The 24,868-nt window shown below is 46.8% G+C and overlaps 1 protein-coding gene and 1 pseudogene across 3 annotated transcripts in view; both read right to left on the bottom strand.

Moving 5' to 3' along the window:
• Positions 1 to 1,595: 1,595 nt before the first annotated feature.
• Positions 1,596 to 1,741, bottom strand: LOC146356914 (U1 spliceosomal RNA; annotated as a pseudogene).
• A 9,517-nt stretch (positions 1,742 to 11,258) lies between these two features.
• Positions 11,259 to 24,868, bottom strand: part of DAAM1 (dishevelled associated activator of morphogenesis 1) — a 244,376-nt gene continuing 230,766 nt past the window's right edge. For all 3 annotated transcript variants that reach the window (XM_084835994.1, XM_084836010.1, XM_084836003.1), the window contains 6 exons: positions 24,473 to 24,641; positions 23,345 to 23,452; positions 22,625 to 22,685; positions 21,116 to 21,247; positions 16,563 to 16,733; positions 11,259 to 15,524 (listed from right to left, as the gene is read on the bottom strand). In XM_084835994.1, coding sequence (XP_084692120.1) covers positions 15,315 to 15,524; positions 16,563 to 16,733; positions 21,116 to 21,247; positions 22,625 to 22,685; positions 23,345 to 23,452; positions 24,473 to 24,641 — 851 coding nt within the window. In that variant the 3' untranslated portion in view covers positions 11,259 to 15,314. The remainder of the gene's footprint in view (positions 15,525 to 16,562; positions 16,734 to 21,115; positions 21,248 to 22,624; positions 22,686 to 23,344; positions 23,453 to 24,472; positions 24,642 to 24,868) is intronic.

The following is a 24,868-nucleotide window of genomic DNA, read 5'->3' as shown; positions in this document are numbered from 1 at the left end:
ATCACAAACACACCACCGTCCCGCGTTTATCCCCTAATGTAAGCTGTTTCACTTACCCCAAAAGCCTCTTCTGTCCCGCCCGCAGCTGCATCCAGCTGCTTATTGATCCACTGCCGGTGCCTAAAAAGAGTGATCACGTCTCCCTCTTCCTCTGGCGTTGGTCCCCAGGCGCCTCTGCCGCCACCGTCGTGAGGAGAAGGCAGTGTAAAACAACCGCCTGTGGCCACTTCTCCTCCGCGGCCCCTCGGCTCAGCGTGAAGGGGACGCGCCCCGAAGCAGGATCTGAGTCATGGCACCAAATTGTTAGATAAAAAGTCCTTGCTTTCGGTTTAGAAGAAAAGAATGCCAGGCAGGCAGCAGTGGATCCAACACTATTTTATTGAACGTTTTGCAAAACGGGTGCAGAGCAGTCTGGACCCCGAGACACGTGTGCAAAAGCCCTTTATATCATATTGCTTCTATTGTTCTTACCAGTAACCAATGAAACAGTTAGTACATCGGCTCACTAAGTTAATATCCAATAAACAGTCACTATCAGCTTACCAAGCTGTTAGTCATGAGCGCGTCAGTATGATTCCCTTTTTGCTCCGCCTATATTTTCCCGCCACTCGGGCTCTTACGTAACTTGAGACGCCAACGGTTATGGAGTCTCCTTTCTTTTTCTAACATGATGGGGAAAGGCCCTTTCTGCCTGAAGAGACCCTGGGGTCCTGCTCCTAGAGGGGATACCAACTCAGTACTGGCCATTTGTCTGGCCTGGTGGAAGCGGCAGCTTCGTATGTTCTGTATGCTTCGCATCTGACATGATTCTCCCACATTCTGGATGCAAGTCTTCAACCCAAGTACAAAAAAAGCTCACGTTTTGCCTGCGAGCTTTGCAGCAGCAGGACAGCCACATACCCCTTGGATGCTCACCAGCAAGGCCAGGTACATTCAAGTACTTGAAAGGTTGTCACAGAGAGGAAGGCCAGGATCTCTTATCGATCATCATAGAATGCAGGACACGGAATAACGGGCTCAAGTGACAGGAAGCCAGATTCCGGCTGAACATCAGGAAAAACTTCCTGACTCTTAGAGCAACACGACAACGGAACCAATGACTGAGGGAGGTGGTGGGCTCTCCCACCCTGGAGGCGTTCAAGACGAGGCTGGACAGCCATCTGCCAGGGATGCTCTGACTTGGATTCCTGCCCTGAGCAGGGGGCTGGACTCGATGGCCTTGTAGGCCCCTTCCAACCCTACTATTCTATGATTCTATGAAGGCCATCGTGATGAGAGCTGCCTCCTCTCTGCCTCCGCCGGTTGGTTCACCAAAAGGGTTTGGCCTCCAAGCACGGAAGCTGGAGGGGGGCGGACAGGGAAGTTCTGCGCAACCACTTAAGGCCACTCCACACAGCCCCTCTGCAGCAGCATCGTGGGATGCTTTGAGCTGGGCGAGATCCCACCACTGCCAGATCGCAATGCTTGTTCCAAGTGCAAAACCGTGACATTTTGCCATCGATATTACCAAGGGCTGTTGTGGTGCAGCAAAAGTCGGTCTGTGTTCACAGCAGGATTAACGGCCCGTTTGGCACATGCACAGCAAAAGGACAGGTGGAAAAATCAAAACCACAAATTATGCAGTCGAGTTTCCCGCATTTCGGGAAATCGCAGGGGTCAGCACACCCGGAGTGCAATGGATGAGCCTCACCCTGGGAAAACCACCTTCATGATCATGGTGTCTCCCCTGCCAGGTGAGTGAAATCAAAACACCCACATTGGTTGAGCGAAAAATGGCCTGTTGTCATTACAGGAGGATTTGGCCATGAGAAACAGCAACGCCGCCTCCAACATTACCAGCCCTACTCGCCCTTCCTCCCACTGTCCACATCCATACTGCAAACGCCTTTGCCCATGGTTGATTATGTTCCTCTGTAAGCACACCGTCCGCGTCGCTTAGTTCTTCCTCCTCCTCTTCCTTCCTAATGAGCAGCCTTCAGGAAGGCAAGTTCTGCTGGTGAAAGTGCGGAAAGAAGGCACCTCTGGAAGGCACTGCTGCTTTTTGGTACGCGCCCTATGTGTGCAGAATCTTGTTTCAGTTAGTCTTTCCCCCTTTTTTTCTTTTATAGGGTCACAAAATCTTCCCAAGCATTCCACCCAGCGCAGAGGATTCTCCTGAGAAAGTAAAGGAAGTAGTGGAGGAAATCCTCCCATTTTTAATGTACGCCTTCTCCTTAGTAGGTTAAAAAAAAAACCCAAAAACAGTAAATCCTCTGGAAAAGCCCCCAACATTGGAATTTGTCTTGGGCTTCACGATGATGAATTGATTAACATAAATGGTGGCTGTGCTATAAAGAAAGATGATCCCCATGGCTTCCAAGGCTGTCAGTGCCCCTTTCTTACTTTTCATGGTGAGAATTTGTGGGACTTCATCCTATCAGTTGCCACCCCTGTCTGCCACCAAAGCCCACCCCATAATTACAGAAGCTGGGTATGGTTGCAGCTCTGGTGAAGGAAAGGCACTCTGCACATGGGCAAAGGTATTCATTGTTACTACTTCTCATGTGCCAGGCCAATTTTGCATTGAAAGCCTTGATTCAAATCAAACCTCACTGGAGAAACACTGTGGACTTTTTCATACATTACAAATGTTGGTGTATGTGCAGCTTATTTGCATCTGTGCCCTGCCATGGATCCCTTTAACATCTGACTGGGGACTTGTCCTCAACATGTATTGATATGAAATGGAACCAGGGCAAACTGTGGTTCCTGCAACATGTACATACCCCAGATAGGTAGATGCATGCATGCATGATTTAAAAATTTCTTGCCCATCAGAGCAAAAGCCCTCCCAACGAGGTGAACATACATGTGGGTACATGTGTACACACACACACATACACTTTAGAGCAGTGGAGGCAGCAGGTGACTCTGTCAATGGGGCTGTGAATCCATCCTAGGTTTCAGTCAGAACCAGTCAGAACTCTAAAGGAGCTTGGATAACTCCTTTAGAATTCTGACTAGTTCTGACTGAAACCCAGAGTGGATTCACAGCCCCACTGACATCGGAGCCACCAGCCTCCACTTCTTTAGAGTCTGCATGGTGTACCCAATGTGTTTGTAATGCATAAAACAGCTCTGTGTTCATTCCCCTTTTTGACTCCACCTTGCAGGTTGAAAGCTTTACCAGATTACCTGACCAACTGGAAGATTGCAAAAACTGTGAATGAAGGGATGTTTGCAGTATGACCTATGCAATAGCTCAGGCAGCAGAGCTGGCCAGGCCAAAAGCAACATTTGTTTTTAATTCTTTCATTTGCAAAATTTATAAACTATTCTATACCTAAAAACAAACAAACAAAAATTTATCAGAGGGGAACAGTAATGCGGGGGGGGGGACGGGGACACACAGTCAAAATACAAAAGAATAAAAATATTTTAAATTGTGTTATACACGACTGAACGACTGAACAACAATACCAGTACAACCATGGCTGGTTAGTTCAGCAAAAGTTGTTTAAAGAGAAGTGTCTTTCGTATACACCAAAACAAAGGCAATGTTGGAGCCTGCCAGACATCAACTAGCAGGGAGCTCCGTAGAGAGGGAGCCAATATATTAAAGGTCACAAAACAGACCTCAGCTGCATGCAGAACCACCAGGAGACCCTCATCCAGGGACCAGACAGGCTGGTAAGGCAGAAGGTGCTCTCTCAGATATCGTGGACCCAAGTTGCGCAGGGCTTTAGCCAAACCTGGCCCGGTAGCAAATAGGCAGCCAGTGCCGTTTCCCTCAGTAGAGGTGTTCTGTGCTGAACAGGGGAATTTCCCGACAACAGCTGAGCTGCCACATTCTGCACTTGCTGCAGCTGTGGACCCCCCTTAAGGGCAGCCTCACATAGCGCACATGGGAGTAATGCAGTCTTACCACTAGTGCCTTTACCACTGTGGCCAAGCTATCCTGTCATACGTAAGGTGTTCTGTCTCCACTGGGCATACGTACGCTAGTCTGCACAGGAAATGCGTGGTTGTTTCTTCTCTCCAGCTGAGAGAGGCACCTGCTGGCCAGGCACATTGGCGGATAGGACAAAAATTATGTCATGAACTGGACCCAGCCAACGGGCCCTCAAGTCTTGTTGAATCATGGGGGAAGAGCCATTGCTCAGGGGTAGAGAAGGTCCCAGGTTTAATCACTGGCATCTCCAGGTAGGGCTGAGAAAGACGCCTGTAGGGAACCCTGGAGAGCCATGGCCAGTCAAGTGTAGGTCAGGGTTGCAGAACGCTTTCAGTCCAAGGCTGAATCCCATTTCAGACAGGCTCCAAAGGGCTCATTCCAGTGGTGGATGGGGCCAAATGCAAGGGGGGAGGGCCAAAATCCCAGCCTATTTTAGCTTAGAGCTCTTCCTGCTAGGCTTTAGGAGAGGCATTTCAAGCTTTTAGAATAGAGAAAAAGCTGGACAAAAGCCAGAATAGCACCAAACGATCAGTGGTTGGAGGAAGGGGGCGTGGCATTCTAGGGACTCCCGGAGAGCCAGATTTGGCCCCCCAAGCCTGAGGTTCTGCATCCTTGGTATAGACAACACTAAGCTAGATGAACCAATGAATTGACTCAATATAAGGCAGGTTCCTATGATCTTACTGCATGGAAGCGTGCAGAGATCATGACTAAATACCTTGTGTGATGGACGGACGGGGAGTCTGTCCCTACTGGTAGATGCCAATTTTGTAAGGATTCCCCAGAAAAGGATTACAACAGGCTGCCAACTATCAGCCTTAACCCCCTGACAAACTTTGGCCAGGGGAAAGCAGCCTGGTGGCCTCTAGGTGTTTTGGATTACAACTCCCATCGACTCTGACCATTGGCCATGCTGGGCGGGGTTTATGGGAGCTATGCTCCCAAACATCTGGAGGGCACCAGGTTGCTTGCTCCTGCCCTAGGCTGACCAGATGCTGGAGAAGGGGTTGGAAGATTTACTGGCAAGGACCCCTGCACCCAGTACAGCTCTGGGGTGAGGAATTAAAAAGGAAGCAGCTTTAGTTTTTCTTTCCCAAAGTCCAGAGGATACCACATTTTACAGAATTGTGTGAACTCTCCTTGGAACACAAGGGCTAGCTTAATAACTGTGCAGCATTCCTTGTGCAGGGAAGATTTTAGTGAGCATTCAAAAGAAATATGGTTTTTAGTCAATTAAGCCAAATGGCAAAATATATAATGAATGTTTATTGGGGGGAATGGTGGAGGAATAGGAAAAAAACCCCAACACTTCTCATTCAGAGACTATCAAACATAATAATAAAGATCTAACTTAGCTAGTTCCATTTGACCTTCTTTAGTATAGTCTTGGCTTTCAGAGCATATGCAGAGGGTCTTGCAGGAAAGGTTCTGAGAGACTGTAAGTCCTCACAGAGCATGTTGGGTCACCCATTTGGATGATTCAAGGAAACAAAGGAAGTGTGGGGATGCCTCTTGCATTTATAGGGGGTTGAGACCAATAAAAGCCGGTTCCTTGACAGAGAAGTTAGTTTGGACCAATGGAGAGAGAAGCTCCATTGCTGATGCAAGTGCTCTAGTTAGCCAATCAGAAATTTATGCAAATATATTTATTCATCCCATCTTCTTAATGGCTCAGAATTTCTTTTACAAAAGAGCTAAAAAAAGAAATGCAAGAAAGCCAAATGGCTGTCTGATGAGGCTTTACAAGTAGCTGAGGAAAGAAGGGAAGCGAAAAGCAAGGGAGAAAGGGGAAGATATACCCAACTGAATGCAGAGTTCCAGAGAATAGCAAGGAAAGACAAGAAGGCCTTCTTAAATGAACAATGCAAAGAAATCGAGGAAAACAACAGAATGGGAAAGACTAGAGATCTCTTCAAGAAAATTGGAGATCTCAAGGGAACGTTTTGTGCAAAGACGGGCATGATAAAGGGCAAAGAAGGCCTAACAGAACCTAACAGAAGCAGATGAGAGTAAGAAGAGGTGGAAAGAATACACAGAAGAACTATACAGGAAAGATCTGAATGTCCCTGATAGCCATGATAGTGCGGTCACTGAACTTGAGCCGGACATCCTCGAGAGTGAAGTCAAGTGGGCCTTAGGAAGCATTAGTAACAACAAAGCTAGTGGAGATGACAGTATTCCAGCTGAGCTATTTAAAATCCTAAAAGATGATGCTGTTAAAGTGCTGCATTCAATATGCCAACACATTTGGAACACTCAACAATGGCCGCAAGACTGGAAAAGGTCAGTTTACATTCCAATTCCAAAGAAGGGCAACGCCAAAGAGTGTTCAAACTACCGCACAATTGCGCTCATTTCACATGCCAGCAAGGTGATGCTCAAAATCCTACAAGCTAGGCTTCAGCAGTATGCGAACCGAGAACTACCGGAACAAGCTGGGTTTCGAAGAGGCAGAGGAACTAGAGATCAAATCGCCAACATTCGCTGGATCATGGAGAAACCAAAAGAATTCCAGAAAAACGTCTATTTCTGCTTCATTGACTACGCTAAAGCCTTTGATTATGTGGATCACAACAAACTGTGGCAAATTCTTAAAGTGATGGGAGTACCAGACCACCTTACCTGTCTCCTGAAACCTGTACGAGGGTCAAGAAGCAACAGTAAGAACCAGACATGGAACAACCGAGTGGTTCAAAATTGGGAAAGGGGTACGACAAGGCTGCATATTGTCACCCTGCTTATTTAACTTATATGCAGAGTACTTCATGAGAAATGCTGGGTTGGATGAATCACAGGTCGGAATTAAGATTGCTGGGAGAATTATCAACAACCTCCGATATGCAGACGATACCACCCTAATGGCAGAAAGCGAAGAGGATCTAAAGAGCCTCTTGTTGAGGGTGAAAGAGGAGAGTGCAAAAGCAGGTTTGAAACTCAACATTAAGAAAACTAAGATCATGGCATCTGGCCCTATCACTTCCTGGCATATAGAAGGGGAAGAAATGGAAGCAGTGACAGATTTTACTTTCTTGGGCTCCAAGATCACCGCAGACGGTGACTGTAGCCATGAAATTAAAAGACGCTTGCTCCTTGGGAGGAAAGCTATGGCAAACCTAGACAGCATAGTAAGAAGCAGAGACATCACCTTGCCGACAAAGGTCTGTCTAATCAAAGCTATGGTTTTCCCAGTAGTAATGTATGGCTGTGAGAGCTGAACTATAAGGAAGGCTGAGCGCCAAAGAATCGATGCTTTCGAACTGTGGTGCTGGAGAAGACTTTTACGAGTCCCCTGGACTGCAAGGAGGTCAAATCATTCAATCCTAAAGGAAATCAACCCTGAGTGCTCATTGGAAGGACAGATACTGAAGCTGAAGCTCAAATATTTTGGCCACCTAATGCGAAGAGAAAACTCTCTGGAAAAGACCCTGATGCTGGGAAAGACTGAAGGCAAAAGGAGAAGGGGACAGCAGAGGATGAGATGGCTAGATAGCATCACCGATGCAATGAATATGAACTTGAGCACGCCTCGGGAGAGAGCGCAGGACAGGAAGGCCTGGTGTGCTATGGTCCATGGGGTCACGAAGAGTCGGACACGACTGAACGACTGAACAACAACAAAGCCAATTGGCCTCTTATTTAAAAAAAGGGATTAAACTGGGAAAGTATATTAGAAATAAAACCTGGGCTCTAGGTGGCACTGTTGGCCTACATCAGAAACAGGGCTCACCTCACTCTGCTTGCATCAGGTGTCCTATGTGGAGTCCTGGGAAAGTAATAATGGTGCTGCTGTTTGAAGCAATGGGTGTTCTCCCAGTGATGCCCCCCATCTTTTAATTAAGATCTGATCTACTTGCTTAAGAGGAGTTGCTAGGGCAACTCCACCTTACAAAATCCACATATATTTGCAGAGCAGCAAAAGCCGCTCAGAAAAACCACACACCATGACGCTGCTTGTCTTCTCCCCGCAAAGGTGTGGCGCAAGAGATAACTGGTTGGGTATGATCCAGCCTCTGCAGAGGCTGTATTTGCATCACATAAAGGTCAGATCCAAAGCTCTTATTCAGCCAAACCGCCCACAGGCTCTGAGCTGGCAATGAAGTAACAGAGCTGGAATGTCACTAAAGCCACCCGTCCGCACCTTACCTACTACCAGTGTTGAGAGGGCATTACTACAAGTAATCAGGACAAGGCGTAGTAAGTGTGAGTGCAAGTGCCACCAGGGTGGCCTAGTGTCCTAATTTGCAGACAGGCCCTCTCTCAGAAATGCTCCTAGAGGTCAATCCTCTGTTTCAAGAGCTGTCCAGTCCAACTCTGCTTTAAAGCATTTAAAAAGTCCGCAGAAGAACAGAGAGCAGGGAGGGCCTTGAAGTCCCCCATCCACAGTTAGCTCCGGGATGGAAGGCACACAGGTCACCTGGTCAGTCTTCCCCAAATCCAGCACTCTGATTGCACAGTGGCCAACCAGCTGCCCACGGGAAACCCACAAGGAAGACACGAGGGCACATAGATGCAAGCGCTATGCAAACTGGTGTCTTCTTTGGGCGATGCACAAGTGGCCACCCTAGTGAGTATGGGTTCCTACAATCACACGTGCTGGTCACAAGCCACCTAATTGCCCTTGTCAGGGGGGCTGTGGTGATGTCCGAACCCGGTGAGGGTGGCTGGCTGGGGTGAGTTACAAAACACTCTGAAACCCATGGCTTGTTCTAGGGTTGCTGGCTGGTTTGTAGGCCACCCCAGCCACCCACCCTGGCTGGGTCCAGACATCACAACAACCCCCTCCCATGGAGGTAATTATGCTAATTAGGCAGCTCATACCAGTAGGCGTGGGGAGGGAAATAAGCCACCAAGGCTTATTGTCCCTCCATGATTGAGTGAACCCGCCCACGTGTGTAGAATTAAGCAAGCCCTTCCAGCCACCAATTCTCTTCTGCAAATACTCTTCCTTATGAGTGGTACAAGGTAACGCTCAGGATGGGGAATCCCAGGTTTGCCTCGTAACATGCTGTTCCACCATTAGGAAAGAGACTGATGGCAGAAGGAGGACATTTGAAGACACTAGCAGTTTGGGGAAAGGTTTGGTTGAAGGAGCAGGTTTTGAGAAGCTGCTGTGCTCTGGAGGACACTTTGCCCCAGTGAGCCCACACCATTGAGATCTATGGGAATTGCTTTGTTCGTTACCCTAGAGCTCAAGCAGGATCCAAAGATGTTGATGAGGCACACGACTGCGTGTGCACACACGCAGCTTTCGCCAGCCAGGTAGACTGGTTTGACTTTTCAAACAGCTGACCCAGGCCATAGTAAGCTGCTTTTGCAAATGCTCCTCCATTACAAATGCAGCTTGGCATGTTCCCTGGAGGAGCTGCTAAGAGGAAAAAAAACAAAGTCTAGCATTCCCTTGAATACACAGAAATAGCTTTACAGATCTCTGCAACCTAGCCAAAGTGACTGCTCCACCGGACAGCCATTTAGCATTGTAGGTGGAAAGTCATACATCCATTTCAGCTTTGGACTAAACAGCCCTGAACGTAGTGCAAAACTTGTATCAGCACTAACTCGCTCGCTTTAGTTCTTACCGTTCCTGTCTAAACCAAATTAATCTTGAGATTGCGTGCTTTCTCCCTGGTGCTACTGATTCTTTGGAATTTTCTCAGAAGGTAAGGAACAGCCAAGGCAAAAGGGATCAACTACCTATACATTTCAGCAGCAGACAACCAAATAGACATCCTTATTGCTGAACTGTCGTCTGCACTCTTTTTCACATGTAGACCTCCTGATCGGTACCTGAAAAGGAGGCCATCGGGAGCCACATCGAAGCCGTTTTGAGCTTTCTAAAGAAACATCAAGATACACATTTTAAAAAATTAAAGTGTGTGCATGTGCGTGGGGAGTTATTTAGTACTGGATCTTTGGTGCTAGGTAGAATTGGGTTGTGTGCATTCTGTTTTACTCAGAAGCAAGTCCTGCAAGATTCAGTGCGGCTCACTCGCTGTGGCTCCATGTGCTTGAACAGCTTCCAAAATGATATGCAGTTAGAGCACCTGCTTTTATTGGGCCTCAATTGATACATATTTATGGTGTGGTAGATGCTCTAAAACGGAATGATGCATGGATGTTGTTCTGCCTAGGAAGTGTCTCCTTGTGGAGTTGCCACCATTTGACCACACCAGTGTAATTTCTCTGGGCAGGTGGGTAAGGAAAACAAGGGCTCAGAAGGATTGCAAAGCAGACTGTTGGGATCAGTGGAGCCTGGTGGCTCCGATGTCCATGGGGCGGTGAATGTGCTCTGGCTTTCAGTCAGAACTCCTTTAGAGTTGACTGGTTCTGTCTGAAAGCTGGAGTGGATTCATCACTCCATTGACTTTGGGGTCACCATCCTCCACTGGCTGGGATGTTACTTGTTTCTTCCAACCCCTGCTTACGTATCCATCTCAGTGGTCTTTCAGCTATTCTCAATCATTAGTAAATTAAAAATAAAGTATCAAAAAACATGATTGCACAATAACTAAGGAGAAGTGAATGCACATACACACACTGGGAGGATTCAGGGTATACTGGGAGATTTGAGTCTTGCTCAATTGCTTCTCTCAGATACTGAAGCTGAAATATTTTGGCCCCCTAATGCGAAGAGAAAACTCCCTGGAAAAGACCCTGATGCTGGGAAAGACTGAAGGCAGAAGGAGAAGGGGACGGCAGAGGATGAGATGGCTAGATAGCATCACGGATGCAATGAATATGAACCTGAGCACACTCCGGGAGGGAGCGGAGGACAGGAAGGCCTGGCGTGCTGTGGTCCATGGGGTCACGGAGTCAGACACGACTGAACGACTGAACAACAACAATTGCTTCTCAGTGCCAGACCCAAAAAATGCATCAAGAGGTACTGAAAGATTGCTTTTGCAGTTTGTGTTTCCATAGTGATGTCACACCATCTTGTACATTATTTGTTGTTTATCCGTTCAGTCGCTTCTGACTCTTCATGACTTCATGGACCAGCCAGAGCTTCCTGTCGGCCGTCGCCACCCCCAGCTCCCCCACGGTTGAGTCTTGTACATTAAACACATTCAATTTTGTGTGTGCGTGTGTGTGTGGGGGGGATGTTTTTGATTTGTATACCATTTTCTAGGAGAGAACAGAGCATGCTCTTGAGAGGGCTGTCCAGATGCTGTGTTTTTGGCAGAGGACACATGCGTTCCTATATACAGAAGACATGTACCCATTAGGCCATTCAATTCAAAATGGGTGTTTCCCACCGTGTTATATACCCCATATATTGACAAGTGCTTTTAAAAAAAAAATCTTATTCTAGAAATCATTCTGGACATCTGTGTTATGTACACTCTTTATTGCATATTGCCGTCTTTTAAAAAAATGTACAGTCTCATAACATACACAGCATTTTCTGCTACCTAAAAAACATCCTTGCACCTAAAAACCAATAAACGGTTTGCTACCACTAAGCTACATTGGTATACTTCAGTTTACAAACTATCACTGTTTTGTCTCTTTTTTGTTTTGTTTTTGGCATGAATAAAAATTTCTTTAAAATTACACACCCAGGAGAGATGCAAAGAGGAAATAAAATAGGAATGAAAATAAGAGTGGCTACTTCCACCAGCACCAGTCTAAACGTAGTTTGCAACAAATGGCACATGGAATAATTTACCTGCACATAGACCCCTCAGTTAGGAAAAGGAACACAAAGAAATGGCAAGTGCAGCCCAAAAAACAAGGCTTGTTGCAAAGCAAGTATGGTCTGGAAGCACAAGGAATGGTTTCCACCAATGCCTCACTGCTTCCCCCAGTTTGCATCCTATGTAGCATGGACAACTGGAAATCCAGGGAGATCTGGCAATCCATCCTGCAAAACGGACACAAACTCACCTTTGAACACTTTAAACATTTCGTACAGCACAAACACAACTCAGTCAAGATCAAGCTGACTCAGGCTGATGATTCTTAATGGACTAAATGCCAGAGGCCTTTTTAGCCAAGATCCTGCAAAGTGTCACTGTGATGTACTTGACTGCTGAACTCAGATCCGCTCCGAGTCCAAGTGGGAACCATGTGTTAACTTCTGACTGATCCTGAACAGATCAGCTATGGCCATTAATAGATCAGCTGTGAGCTTTCAAAACCTACAGCCAATTCACATGGCCTCTTTTAGCGCCTAAGATTTAATCCATGTTGACATTTTTCGTCAACTGGATTAAAGAGGCATTCATGATGCAACTGTCTTCTTGGATGCTCATTCATATAACCACATCTGAAATGACCTTGCCTCCCTATCCAATGGACACTGGTTGTGTGATGGAGGTGCTCCAAGGTCTTCTTTCCTGCACACTCATCCAATCAAGGTGAACCAAACTGAACATCAACCCCAATGGGGATTGTATGGGTCAGAGTTCATATTTCCACCACAAACCCGTAGATTCGACTGCAGGAAGTTGTGTATGTGTGTGTATATGCATGTAAACAGTTGTGACTTGCATGGGGAAGAACACACAATTGTCCGAACGGTATTACAGTGTTGAGTGCACTTGTGGATGGTGCTATCGGGAGACCAGAAAAACTGGATCAGCAGTCTTAATCTCCACAATGCGAAACTGCAGGAGGCTGGGCCACATGGGTGCATATGCCACATTCCACAGGACGGGCTTCTTGCAATGAATGTGGGGGTTGTCCTGGGGGGTGGGGGGAGGCGGCGGAAGGTACCCACTTTTCTCCTGGACTCATCCTGTGGGTCATGATTGGGCACAGGAAGCTGTTGAAGTTTTTAGATGCCATCCTAAACTTCTTGGGCTGCAGGCCAGGTCTCTTGACTAGACTGAACGTTGCATGTGACAGCACCATTTCTGCTCTTTTCAAATTCAAGGGTTTGTTTTCTTTTAATCTCAAATCCTTTTAATGCAACCCTTTGATCAGCCTGACCTCTTTTTTGAACGTCAACGCCCTAAATTATATCTGACCAAATTTCTTCCAGCTATAAATAAAAAATATATATATAAAAGAGAGGCACTTTAGTTTAAGTAACAGTTGCAATCGACTTGGTTGCTTTCTTTTGAAGCGAAGTGCCGTATTTGCACGGCTGCTCTCCGCAGAGGTTCAAAGTATCGGCATTTGCATTCTTACTGCTTTACAAGCTACTTGAAGAGGCATTGCGTACGTGGTGCATTGAAGAAGTTGGAATGAAGAAAAACAAAACTGCGAAAAAAGAAAAAAGCACACACACACGCACAGCTCTTTGACAGCTCTCTGTAGTGTGATCTTCACAGCTTTCACGTTGCACCAGGATCTGGGAATCCCTGGGACAAGAACTGTATTTTGTACAAACTCGTTTTATATAAAACCGCACATTTGCTGTACTGTACACGCAGAGAAGAAAAAATGCTATTCCAATTCTCTGCCAGTTAACATCCTTTACAAGACAAAAAACCAAAACAAAACATGTTTCAAACAGCATCAACTATCTAGTGCAAGAGGGACAAAACTCCGAATCTCCACAGGAAAGAAAAAAAAAATCCCCATTCAATTTCAGATTACGATATAGTGATGTTGGTATAAAAGTCACTGAAGAGAAAACTCACAATAAATAAAAGGAAAACAAAAATGTAACAGTCCTCTATATTCTCTATAATTTAAGAATATTAAGCCATGCTATAAAATTGGCATTTTTTTTAACATTTTCCCAATTTTTCTGTATTACTATTTTTTAAATTATTAATTACTCCCTGAGCAATCTGGGTTTAGTAGATTTTGGATTGACATCTTGACAGGTAGTTCTGCTTACAAATTTGCAAGAAAAACATGAACAGCAACACACTTTCAAGAAGGAATTCTCTTGGCCTTCCCTGCTACTCTGCACTTTAAATTAGGTCCCAAATACCTCTCCTGGACCTTGCAAAGCCTTTTATAGAAACCACACCCTATTAACCTGTTTTGAAACAAAGGGCAGCCCCTAGAATGAGTTCTGCAGAAGTTGTACAAAACAAAAGCACTCAGACCCAAGTGACTCCAAGTGCCATCAACCCCTGCTTTTTGGAGACCTGCAGTTCATTGGATCAGCAGGGAGCGAACTACAGCAGCAGACACCCTCACAATCTGGCTGCCCTCCCAAGATCCATGCTGACCGTTCTCATGCCAGCACTCGCTGCTGAACTATGGACACAGGGAGGCTTAAGAGGAAGACAGTCTGATGGGGATAGAAGAAGGAGGTGGCTAGCGGTATTGAAAACCCAACTACAAATACTTGGGTGCACACGTGCCAGCTTCTACCATGCATGGGAAGGACTCTGGACTGGGTCCAATGTTTGCATGCATGTCCCCAAGGCCCCAAGGCTCTTCTGAAATCATCCCACATCAGACAAGTGTTACAATATAGAACTGGCCCAAACAGAGTCAATTCTGACTTATATTTACAGAGAATACAGTTTGTCCCATTGGACAGGGACTGGGAAACAAAACTGAACTTAACACAAAGGCTCTTTGTCCCATCCCCCCCACCCCACCCAAGACACCCACCCGCCACATTCCCCATTGGTCTCAGGTAAGAACATGAGTGAATTCTACATATGTATTGTTACAGCAATGAGAAGCTCCTCCAGGAGACCAAAGGTGCTGGGAGAGAGACGTATCTCCTTCAAAACAAGCAGAAGAGGAATCACCAACAAAGGGGTTATGGGATAAAATTGGACCAGCATAGTAATCACATGGGATGTTTCAAGTTTTGAGTAATAACAGAAACAAATAATAGCTAGACTTTTCCCAGCAACGCAATTCAGACTGAACAAGAGCAGTTTCTGATGGACTTCTCGCCACCTATTGTCCCAATGGCGACAGATCACCCAAAGCGAGTCCACCCAAGTCAAAATGCCCCTGTACAACACACACAACTTGTCCCTCCTCCTACTCTGTATGTTTTTCCAACTGCCTTTATACCAAAATAAAGGACCCCACAACGAGCACAAGTAAGGAGCATCATTCGGCACCTCTCATTTCCACCGCGGATGTTTCTGCCTCTTCTCTCTCTCTCTCCCTCCCTCTCCATCTCTCTCTCTGGTGTTTGTGCTTTGACAGTGGAGAAGTAACTTTTTGGAACATCACCATAACTGATAGAAAAGGGAATGCACATTTAGGCAAACGTGTCTGTGCATACTTCCACAAATGCACACACCGCTCTGATCTCCATCCATACAACTAGATTTGTATATACAGCACATAGGCACACAGGCTCCCATTCTCTGTCTCTGTCTCTCTCACACACACACGCACACACAAAACAAGAGAGGGAGAGTGCCACTGTTTGACAAGGTAGAAGGCAAAACGAATGGGCTTTTCCAGAAGGTCACTGGTCAGTTTTTTCTAAGACATGTTTTTAAAAAGTTCAGAAGTTGAGTTTTGTGACGGGCCTCTCGCGATTGCCGTCCGCCAACGGGTTGGTCATGCGTTTGCGATTGCGCTTTAGTTTGGAGAGGTCTTTGTCAAAGACTTCGCCAGATCGTAAAGCAGAGACGAGGTCATCGAACTCCCCACCTTCCTCGCTGTTTTCTTTTGCTTTTCTAGCCTTGCGCTCCCTTTCGCGCTGCTCTTTGAGCTGGAGGGGAAGAGAAGATGACGGTTTAACAGGGGCTCTTAATACTTGACAAGGTCTTAGTTTGGCCTATTAGCAATCATTCAAACTACTGTAAGTATGTGTGCAAGTGTGTGTGTCTGCAAGTGTGCATTTGCAAGAGTGTGTATGAGAGTGTATGTGCACAAGTGAGTGTGAGTGTGCAAGAGAGCGTGTGTACAAGTGTGTGTGTGTGTGTGAGAGAGAGAGAGAGAGAGAGAGCACGAGAGAGAGAGCGAGAGAGCGGGAGAGAGGGAGACTTAGTTAGCTAATGGATGTTTTGAGAAAACACAGTAACTAAAAACTCCCACCCACCTGGCCACCCTCTCTGTCATAGCAGATAGAAAACTGGCTTTGCAAACTGCATGAGGCATATCGACACTTGTGTGTCTTTCTCAAGACTCAACAGAACTAGAAAAAGTGATGCTGAGGCTCAATTCTGCCTGGAAATGTCTCCACCTGATCAGGAAGCCCTTCCTCCAAACCCCTGAATTCATGGCCAATCTCTGTCGTTCAGTCAGTGGTGAGGGAAATGGAGAGTGCTCCACTCTGACTTCATATAGTGCACCCTGGCACCAGAAAGGGTGCAGTGGCTGAGCAGTGGTGGCACTGGAGGCAAGGCAGAGCCCTTCGTTTGAGACCACTGGTGACTTGTGTTATGGGATGAAGGCCCCCTTTGAGGAGCACTGGCTCAGGGACAGAGCACCCGCTTGGCGTACAGAACGTCCCAGGTCTAGTCCTCGCCATCTCCCATTAAAGGATCTCCGCTGCCAGAGACCTTTTCCTCCTGAAGCCTTGGAAAGATGCTAGAAGTCAGAAAAGGCAACCCGAAGGTAGATGTGCTAATGGTCTGACTCTGCACGAGGCAGCTTCCCATGTTCATAAGTGGTACAAATTATGCTCCTTTCCAGACATGGGCAGCCCTGACCACACAGCACAGTACCAGGCGCACACGCACGCCCCCCCCCGCCCCCGACGTTCATGCTGGAAAGTTCAGGAGTGCCTTTGGCTCTTCTGCCCTACCTGTGCTTCCATGCGTGCCCGTCGCTCCTCTTCCTCCTTCCTCTTCCGCATGTTTTCGTTCTCCTGTTTGGCTTCATTCACAGCTTGGAGGAACTGGTCAAAGATCCCGAAGAATTCGTCTGGCTGCGTCTTGCCGGCCTCTTCTCCAAAATGCTTCACTGCCTTCATGAACTGGAGGAAGAAAATGGTCAAGGCTACTGCAAAACTCCACTGACCCAACACAGCCCTCTCCAAGTCCCATTAAGCCCGCTTCAGTCTAATTAAGCATCTCGTTATGGAGCAGGTTGTTCTTGCACACATAACCCTCTTTCACACCTTGGCTAAGGCCAGAGGTGCAGAACCTGATGCCCTCCAGAAGTTGCTCGAGTGCAGTTCCCATCAGCCCCAGCCAGCATGGCCAATGGTCAGGGGTGATAGTTAATGTAGTCCAACAATGTCTGGGGGGCCACAGTTTCCCCACCGCAGCGTAAGGCAAAACAACAAACTGTAGATTTGCAAAACTGAAGGTCTTTCTCCCACTCCATTATCCCGGGGACATCATTCCATAATGCCTCATCAAACATGCCCAAGTTATCTAGATCAGGGTTGCAGAACTGGATTGGGGTGGGGGCCAAGTGGACCCCACCAGGCCCTCCACCAGCCAGATGATGTCAGTGGGCATGGCCACACCCCCTTTTGCCTTCCTCTATGCCTCTCTCAGCATGGAGAAAGGGACTTGGCCGCCCTTCTCAGCACCGGCTGAGTCCCTGGCTTTGGGCGCCACGTGAAGCCACTGGGACAGTGCCCACAGCCTTGCTGTTATGTCCGCTCTCAGATCAAAACTAACGGGGGGGGGGGATGTGAAGCCACTCTGTTGGTGCTGGCCACGCCCCCCAGCACCTGCATACCTGCCGTTATCTTCGATTGGAGAGTGGAGATAACAGCGGGATTCCTCCAGGGGGAGGAACTTGGAGGCCAAGCCCTGCCCCTGGAGGAACCAAGGAGGCTCTGTGGGCCAAATGTGGAAGCTCCTCAGGCCACAGGTTCCGCATCCCTGACCCAGAGCGTAATGCCGTTAGAGGATTTTGTGATAGTGGTGGAAGTCCTGAGCCAGAGCAATCTCAGGAGGCCATTGCTTATTATTATGAACCTAGAGCAGCCTTCCCCAACCTGTGCCCTCCAGATGTGCTGGAGTGCAATTCCTATCATTCCTAGCCAGCAGAGCTCCTTGGAGGAAGGGTGGGATAAAAATATAAATGTAACACACAAGTAAGAATGTGACGTATATCCCAAGACATAAAGAAAAAGATTATTCCCTAAGTGCACAGAGTTATCAAGGGGCTAGTCACACTACCAACATGTGTTCAGCTTGTGATCCACTTTGTCTCAACATCCCTCCCACTCCCAAAAAAAGAACTTTGGGAAAAGTAGTGCAAAACAGGAAATGGCGAGCCGCAATTCTTAATTTTAAAGCTGCAAAATAACAAGAACACATTTTGTTTAATAACAACCAGAAAGAAGAAAAGATGTAGATATAATTTGGGTTTATAGAGGATACCAGAAAAGCAAAGAGAGTGAGGGTGGGTGGGTGGTGGAGGGTGGAAGAGAGAGAGAGAGAAATAATAGATAAATAAATGGGAGCAAGAGAGGGAAGACATTTGAAAGTCAATAGAAATGGTTGAAATAGACTACAAGAGAAATCTGTGAAGTTCTTTGAGCCCATAACGATATTTTAGAGATGTACTGGGGGTGGGGGGGAGATGAAACATGGTTGGTAGCTCAACACTGATTAATGCACCATGTTGGTTCTGATGTATTGCCCCTAAATGCACCTTTGCATAGTCTTGCTTCCTACCCCCTCCTCTCTGCCATCCATCTCTAAAATATTATTTCAAGTGTCAGTGGATTTGGGCAGGGATCTATTTGCTTGTTTTTTGTCAAGTTTCTAGTGCACTTTTAGGGTCAAACTCAGTGCGACACCATTCATGCAGTTAACATATGCATTAATGGCTTTTAGAAAGTAAATAGCTGCCCCCTCAATCTAGATTGGGACCCTGGTATGGGGGGTAGGAAGCTTTATCCCTTTGCCCCCTTGCTGGGGGATAAAGCCCCCCTGGCCCCTACTCCCAAGCCAGGGTCCCAGTCCAGATCTGGATACTCTCAACACCTGCAATTAACTTTGTAAAAGCTGCCACGTGAATGGCATCTCATCTAGTATGACGCTTAGGCACAGGTCTAATAAAACCAAAGTGAGTCAGTGGGGTGTGCCACGGAGTGTTGGAAGCTTGACTTGCGCTGAAATCCCCACAAAGAGCAGCGAGTGACCTTGGGCCAATAACTGTCTCTTGCAGAGCTGTTGTGAGGGTAAAATGGGCATGGAGAAGTGAGCATGCTGTCTGAGCCCCCAGGAGAAAGGGCAGAATAAAAGTGTGATGTATTCATTTCTCTGTAAGTGATTAGAATGAACGATGGGCAAACTACCCCAGATGGGATTTGGAATGGACGAAAAGGCCTGTCTAGTCCAGCATTGCTGGTGGGCAACCAGATGCCTCCAGGAAGCCCATAAGCAGGACTATTGCCCTTTCCTGCTATTTGCCCACCACTGGTATTCATAGTGTCTCTGATCCCACAGGCAGCCTTGCTGTGCTCTGAACTACTCCCACCCTCACTCAACAGAGCCCCCCCGTCCTCACCAACCCATCCTTCTTCGAAAGTCTGACGTGCCTCCTCCTCTTCATGAACCACCGCCGCCATTTTGAAGTCACTGAGGAAATCACACCTCTGTTTTTGCTTAATGCCCTTTATTATCTAGCTCCTCTTTTTCTTCCTTTTTTATTAACTCAGGAGCAATAAAACCAAACAGAGCTCAATATTGCAGCCCAGAAGATATAAAACTCAAATGCATGACAGGGAGAGGGAAAACTTGCACTTTCAACTTCTCTTTGAAGGCTTATGCTATTGTATGTTATTTATCGTTGCCACATGCTTCAAGATTGGAACCAAATGTGTTGGTGAAGCTTTTGAAAGGCAATTCTCCCCCTGACCCTTTTTTGAAGGAAACTGCATCCATCCAAGCAGGACGTCTGTGTAAGCTACACTAGTGTACATAGTATTTTTGTGTGTGCAAGGGATGTTCTGACTAAAATCAACCATTACACTTGGGTACGACATGTGTGTAACTATATCACGTGTCAGAACACACGTTAAAGTGAAAGCTGGCTTCAGTGTGCTATCCCAGTTTGGTGGCCCATTATGGCCACTAGATTAGATGGCTTTTTAAAAGAACTAGACAAACACATGGAGGAAACCTCTACCGATGGCTGTAAGTCATGAAAGCTGACGGGAATCTCCATGTCAGATGCTGGGTACAATGCAATAGGGCTGTTTTCCCCAACCTAGTGCCCTCCACATGTGTTGAACTGCAATTCCCATCATCCTCAGCCACTGGCCACACTGGCTGAGAATGCTGGGAGCTGCAGTCCAACTCATCAGGAGGCACCAGGTTGGGGAGGCTGCAATAGGTGGTGCACAAAATGTTGAGCCCTGAGGGCCACATCACACAGTACCAGGGGTCACACATATGCATGAATGTGCAGACACACATGTGCGTGTATGTACACACTCACACATACCCACACACACACCCACACACACACGTTTCTCTTGCTAGTACTAGCAAGGAAACCCCTTCCTTATCTCTGATCTCTGCTGAGTGATCAGAGATAAGGGAAGGGAGTTCCTTGCTAGTGCTAGCAAGGGAAACCCCAGGCAGCGCTGCTGTGATTTTTTCAGCGCTGGTAGAGGCAGGGGCAGGGCAGGTGGGCTGCCAGAAACTGCCTGGTGAGCCACATGCTTTGCACCCCTGAAACAGAGAATGGCCACCACTTTCATTGCCCTGCTTACGATCTCCAAGATGCGTACCATGTCAGAAATGGAACGCTGAGCTAAACGGACGTTTGTTTGATTCAGCAAGGCAATTCTTACTGCAGCCACCCACAAAATTCAGGCCGGACTTCAGCTGTATAAAATATAGTGAGTGGTTATTGCCATTTTACAGGTTGAGAAGCTGAGGCCCAGAAGGAGGCTGGAAGATGGACCTGGGCTGCCCTGGACACCAGCCCACAACTGCTCATCTCTCTCTATTAACCACATTCCTTAGTTCATTCCTCTTCTGATGCTCCATTCTGACGGGCAAAGTACAGAGGAACCTGCTGCCACGGTCCTATACTTATCGTCCATTTTCATGCTCAGTAGCAGCAGCAACGGAGCTAGGGTGCCAGATGCCGCCCTGAGCAGCCAGCCCTTCGGACAAACAGTGGCCATGCAGTAGCTGGCCAGACCAAGAACTTAACAGAAGGAAGTTGGCATATAGCAAACTGAGCATAAGGGGGGGGGGGGCATGCTCTTGGTTCAAGGGCCTGGCGCAGCTATAAACTCAACGAGCAGCCTCAGGCTATTCTCTCAGCCTCAGTTAGCCACTGTTAAATGGGAATAAAACTCATCATGACCAAAACCACAGATGCCATGTAAAAGCAGAAAGACCTGGAGCTGCAGAGGCCTCTTCAGCCACTTACCAGTTCTTTGGCTTCTCCCAGAAGATCTTCCACATCTGAGAAGCTGAAGCTGGCCAAAGTGATGAACTGGCTGACGACGGAAACAAACTTGTCTCCTGCATGAGAGGGCTGAGATTTCTGGTATTCCAGCTCCTTTGGAGGAAACACATTCACTTTAGTCACTGATGTTTAATGTCACTGATGCATGCAGGCATAATCCCAGCTGGTGGTCAGGACCAACAAAGCCCTGAAGGGCTCAAGTCCGAGGTCTGTTCACCACCCACTCCACTGGCAACAATGGAGGCTTTTCTTCATCTTTTAACCAGTGTGTGTGTGTGTGTGTGTGTGTGTGATTTTGGGGAGTAAAGAGCTGGGGGGGGAGCTTAATCCTCTCCCCGTGGTATACGGTGGTCCCAGTCCAAATCTGGATCCCATGCACCTACTCTAGAGTAAAATGAAAGAGGGCTCAGCTACATGCTATGTAATTACCGCAATGTATAGTTTGACCCCATTACTTCCTTTGTTCTGGAAAAGAAAGGCTGAATGGGCAAGGGACTCATGGCAGCTAGGAGCAAAAGGATCCTAATGGTAGAACGCTAGCTACCTGCCTTTATTGTAATTAAAGTTCATGACCTATGAGTCATCCAGTGTTAATCAATAGGAGTTGCCATCATGTCAGTAGATAAACAATGGGAACTCCAGATAAACGCACATGCCTTCCTGACCTCTAAGTCACCACCCTAGTCAAGCAACTCATGCAGTTACCTACAAATTGGCCAATCTAAAAGCCTTGGCAGGAAATATGTTCAAATCCTGAAGTGTCCTCACCTGAAGGTAAACCTGTAGGTTAAAACACCACCTGAGAATCCCTCGTGGTCTCTTTTGCTCCAGGAACCTCTACCTGCTTGTCCCATGGAAGTCTGCCTTTTGTAATGATTAATCAACTCAGTCAAGAAGCCAGGAACCTCAGGACTTCGCTCAGTCATTCCCCAAACAATCGAGTCCTTTTTTCAACCCCATCCCAAGGACGCCCAAAGCTGTTGTCTCCTTCATGTGCCTAGCATGACCTCTACAGCTGGCCTTGAGCCTAGTCCCTCAGAAAGAAGCTATTTCCTTGGAGCCCAAAGCACTCAGACATTCTGTTGTGCTGCTGCTTATTTCTCGTGACCTGCTTTTAGTACTATTCCTCCCTCTGGGAATCCAACACTTCCAGGACCAGAGGTTCACCACTCGAGCCTCCAAAAGCTTAAGTATTACGTCTGCATCATTCATTTCTGTCCCCCAGTTGTTGTTTTTTTTATGCACATGATGAAAGAGACAAAGCAAAACTACTCAGGTCATTAAGAGTTCTATAAAACTTAATAAGAAATAATGAGATGCAGGTCAGGAAGGAGAAAGAAACTGGCCTCTAGGAAGAGAGATAAAAGCAAATTCAGACAGCTTTCCCTCCTTCCTCCCCAAGGGCGGATGCTAAAAAAACCCTCCTTGAAATCGCAGCAGGGGACTATTAAGTGAGTAAACAATACTTACTGTTTCCACAGCCCTCAGCCCGCTCCTCAAGGTGCCAATTTCCTTCTCCAGCTCAGTCATGCTGCCGGAAATAAAGGAAGCACATCATTTTTGCAAGCTGCTCCTAGCAAATTTCCAGAATGCAGCTCTGAAGCCATCTGTGCTTCTCTTGTTGAAAAAAAACAGTAATATTCAGCATTGCCTCCTGCTTCTAGATTTGTGCCTTGCATGCAGGAAATTACAACTGGCATGTGTTGATGGCGAAAGGCGTTAAGGTTCAAAGTGGCCATATTAATTCGCATTATATAAGATGCAAACTTTCTAATTTGCATTCGGTAAGATGGAAGCTACTAGTCAAAAAGCTCTGTGAAGCTTTTCCTCCTTAGCCGATTTTTTGAGGAAGTGGCGGCAAAACATGGGAGAGTCACAAACAGAAGAGAGGTGCTTGATGGATCCCCCATAACATTCCCTGAATGAGGCAAGGTGACTGTAAGATAAAAGCCTTCTCTGGAATCACTCTAAGAGAGAAGACGCTAACTTAAAGACAAGGGACAGAATCCAGTATAGAGTTAGGTGTGCTGGATGGTGGGGTAAGCACCCAGAACTTTCCAGAAGCAATGCTGGCCATTTTAGTTGCTTATCTACTGTCTCTAAGAACATGTTTGTTACAGAGTGGCTCATAAATACAAATAAAGAAATAGAAATAACAGTAACACCACTTGCCCAAACATAAACACTTACTTTACTTTGGCAGCCGCATGGACATCTCTCAGCTCTTCGTGCAGATTGAGAACTTTGGGGTATTTCTTTTCTACGATGGTGATGAGATAGTGCAACAAGGTAATGTTCCTACGATAAAGACAAGCGGAGACACAGTAAGTTTGGATGCAACAACATTTTTTTGAGATCTTCATATTCAGGAGTGAAAACTGCATATTGCTGTGAAAGGATAAGTGTTCCAAACAAAGCAACAAGTCTCTGAAGACTTATGGCGAACCCATGAAAAGGGAGTTGTTGCACAGGTAGGCCACCTGCACAGAATAGGCAAAGATGTGCAACAGTCTGGTATTTTGAGAAATGTTCTTGTACTGTGTCAACAGCAAGATAGGCAGGCTGGCACCACATGGAACATTCTTGTCTGGTGAGCTTCTGCCGAGCTTTAAAAACTTAGCTGTTCAGGCGGGCATTTGGGGTGGGTTAGGGTTTTTTAGAGTAGTGCTGTTTTGTTACGTTGTTTCGTTCAGTTGATTATGTAAATTTGTTGTATTTCGTGTTATTAGTATTGTACACCACCTAGAGCAGCCAGATGGGCGGCTAATAAATTTAATAAACAAACAAACAGCAGGCTGATCACCACCTTGAATGAGGAAGGACACACAGTTATGCCAGTAGGAGAATCTGCAAGCCAACCATTTGGTTAAGGAGCTGCCTTTGCTGATTAATGTCCCAAACACACCCCATCTCTTCTCAGCAAGGTGGAAATAGGCAAAGTTTAATACATCCCTGACAGCAACTATCTGTTACGTGTACTGACATGCAGGACTTCAGTAATAAACCTTGATTCATGCATCAGGCCAGGCTGTTTCTCAGATGCATTTCACGAACTGCATACCCACAAAGAGTGAAAGAAGATTTCTCTTGCCTTTCATTCTCCCAGAAATGAACCTGACTCCCCATCACCACCACCACTGTCACCGCTGCCACCCAGTGAAGGCTGGTGGCTCCGATGCCAGTGGGGTGGTGACTCTGCTCTGGGTTTCAGTCAGAACCAGTCAGACTGAAACCCACAGCAGATTCACCGCCCCACTGACATCGGAGCCACCAGCCTCCACTGCCACAAACACACACTCTAAGGCAGAAGCTGCTTACTTGTCCATGCTGGATTTGGTATCTGCGATCTTGTTCAGGCTGGAAATTTTAAACCCATAAGCATTTCCCCGCTGGCCCTTGTTCATGTAGTTGCCAAAGGCCAAGACCACCTCCAGCAGCTGCTTCAGGCTTTTGCTCTGGAATACTTCTGTGGAAGCAGTGCGGATTGCTACAAAGGGCAAGGAGACCTGGTCAGAAAATGCAACCTGACTACGAAACAGGCTTAAAATCTCTCTCTCTCTCTCTCTCTCTCTCTCTCTCTCTCTTTCGTCTGTTTAGATATTAAGGGTGTGATCCTATAGGGGTAGTCGGCTGTCTCTGAAGACTACCTCATGCAGGGTGGGGGGAATACAGAGGGGATCCTCTCCTCTGCACTTCACCCATCCTGCTTTTGTG

The sequence above is a fragment of the Heloderma suspectum genome, chromosome 1 (assembly GCF_057233095.1).
Source record: "Heloderma suspectum isolate Gila_16-S chromosome 1, 16-S_ref, whole genome shotgun sequence".
NCBI classification, from domain to species: Eukaryota; Metazoa; Chordata; class Lepidosauria; order Squamata; family Helodermatidae; genus Heloderma; species Heloderma suspectum.
Note: the sequence above shows the minus strand (reverse complement) of the source record. Positions and strands in the feature narration are given on the sequence as shown.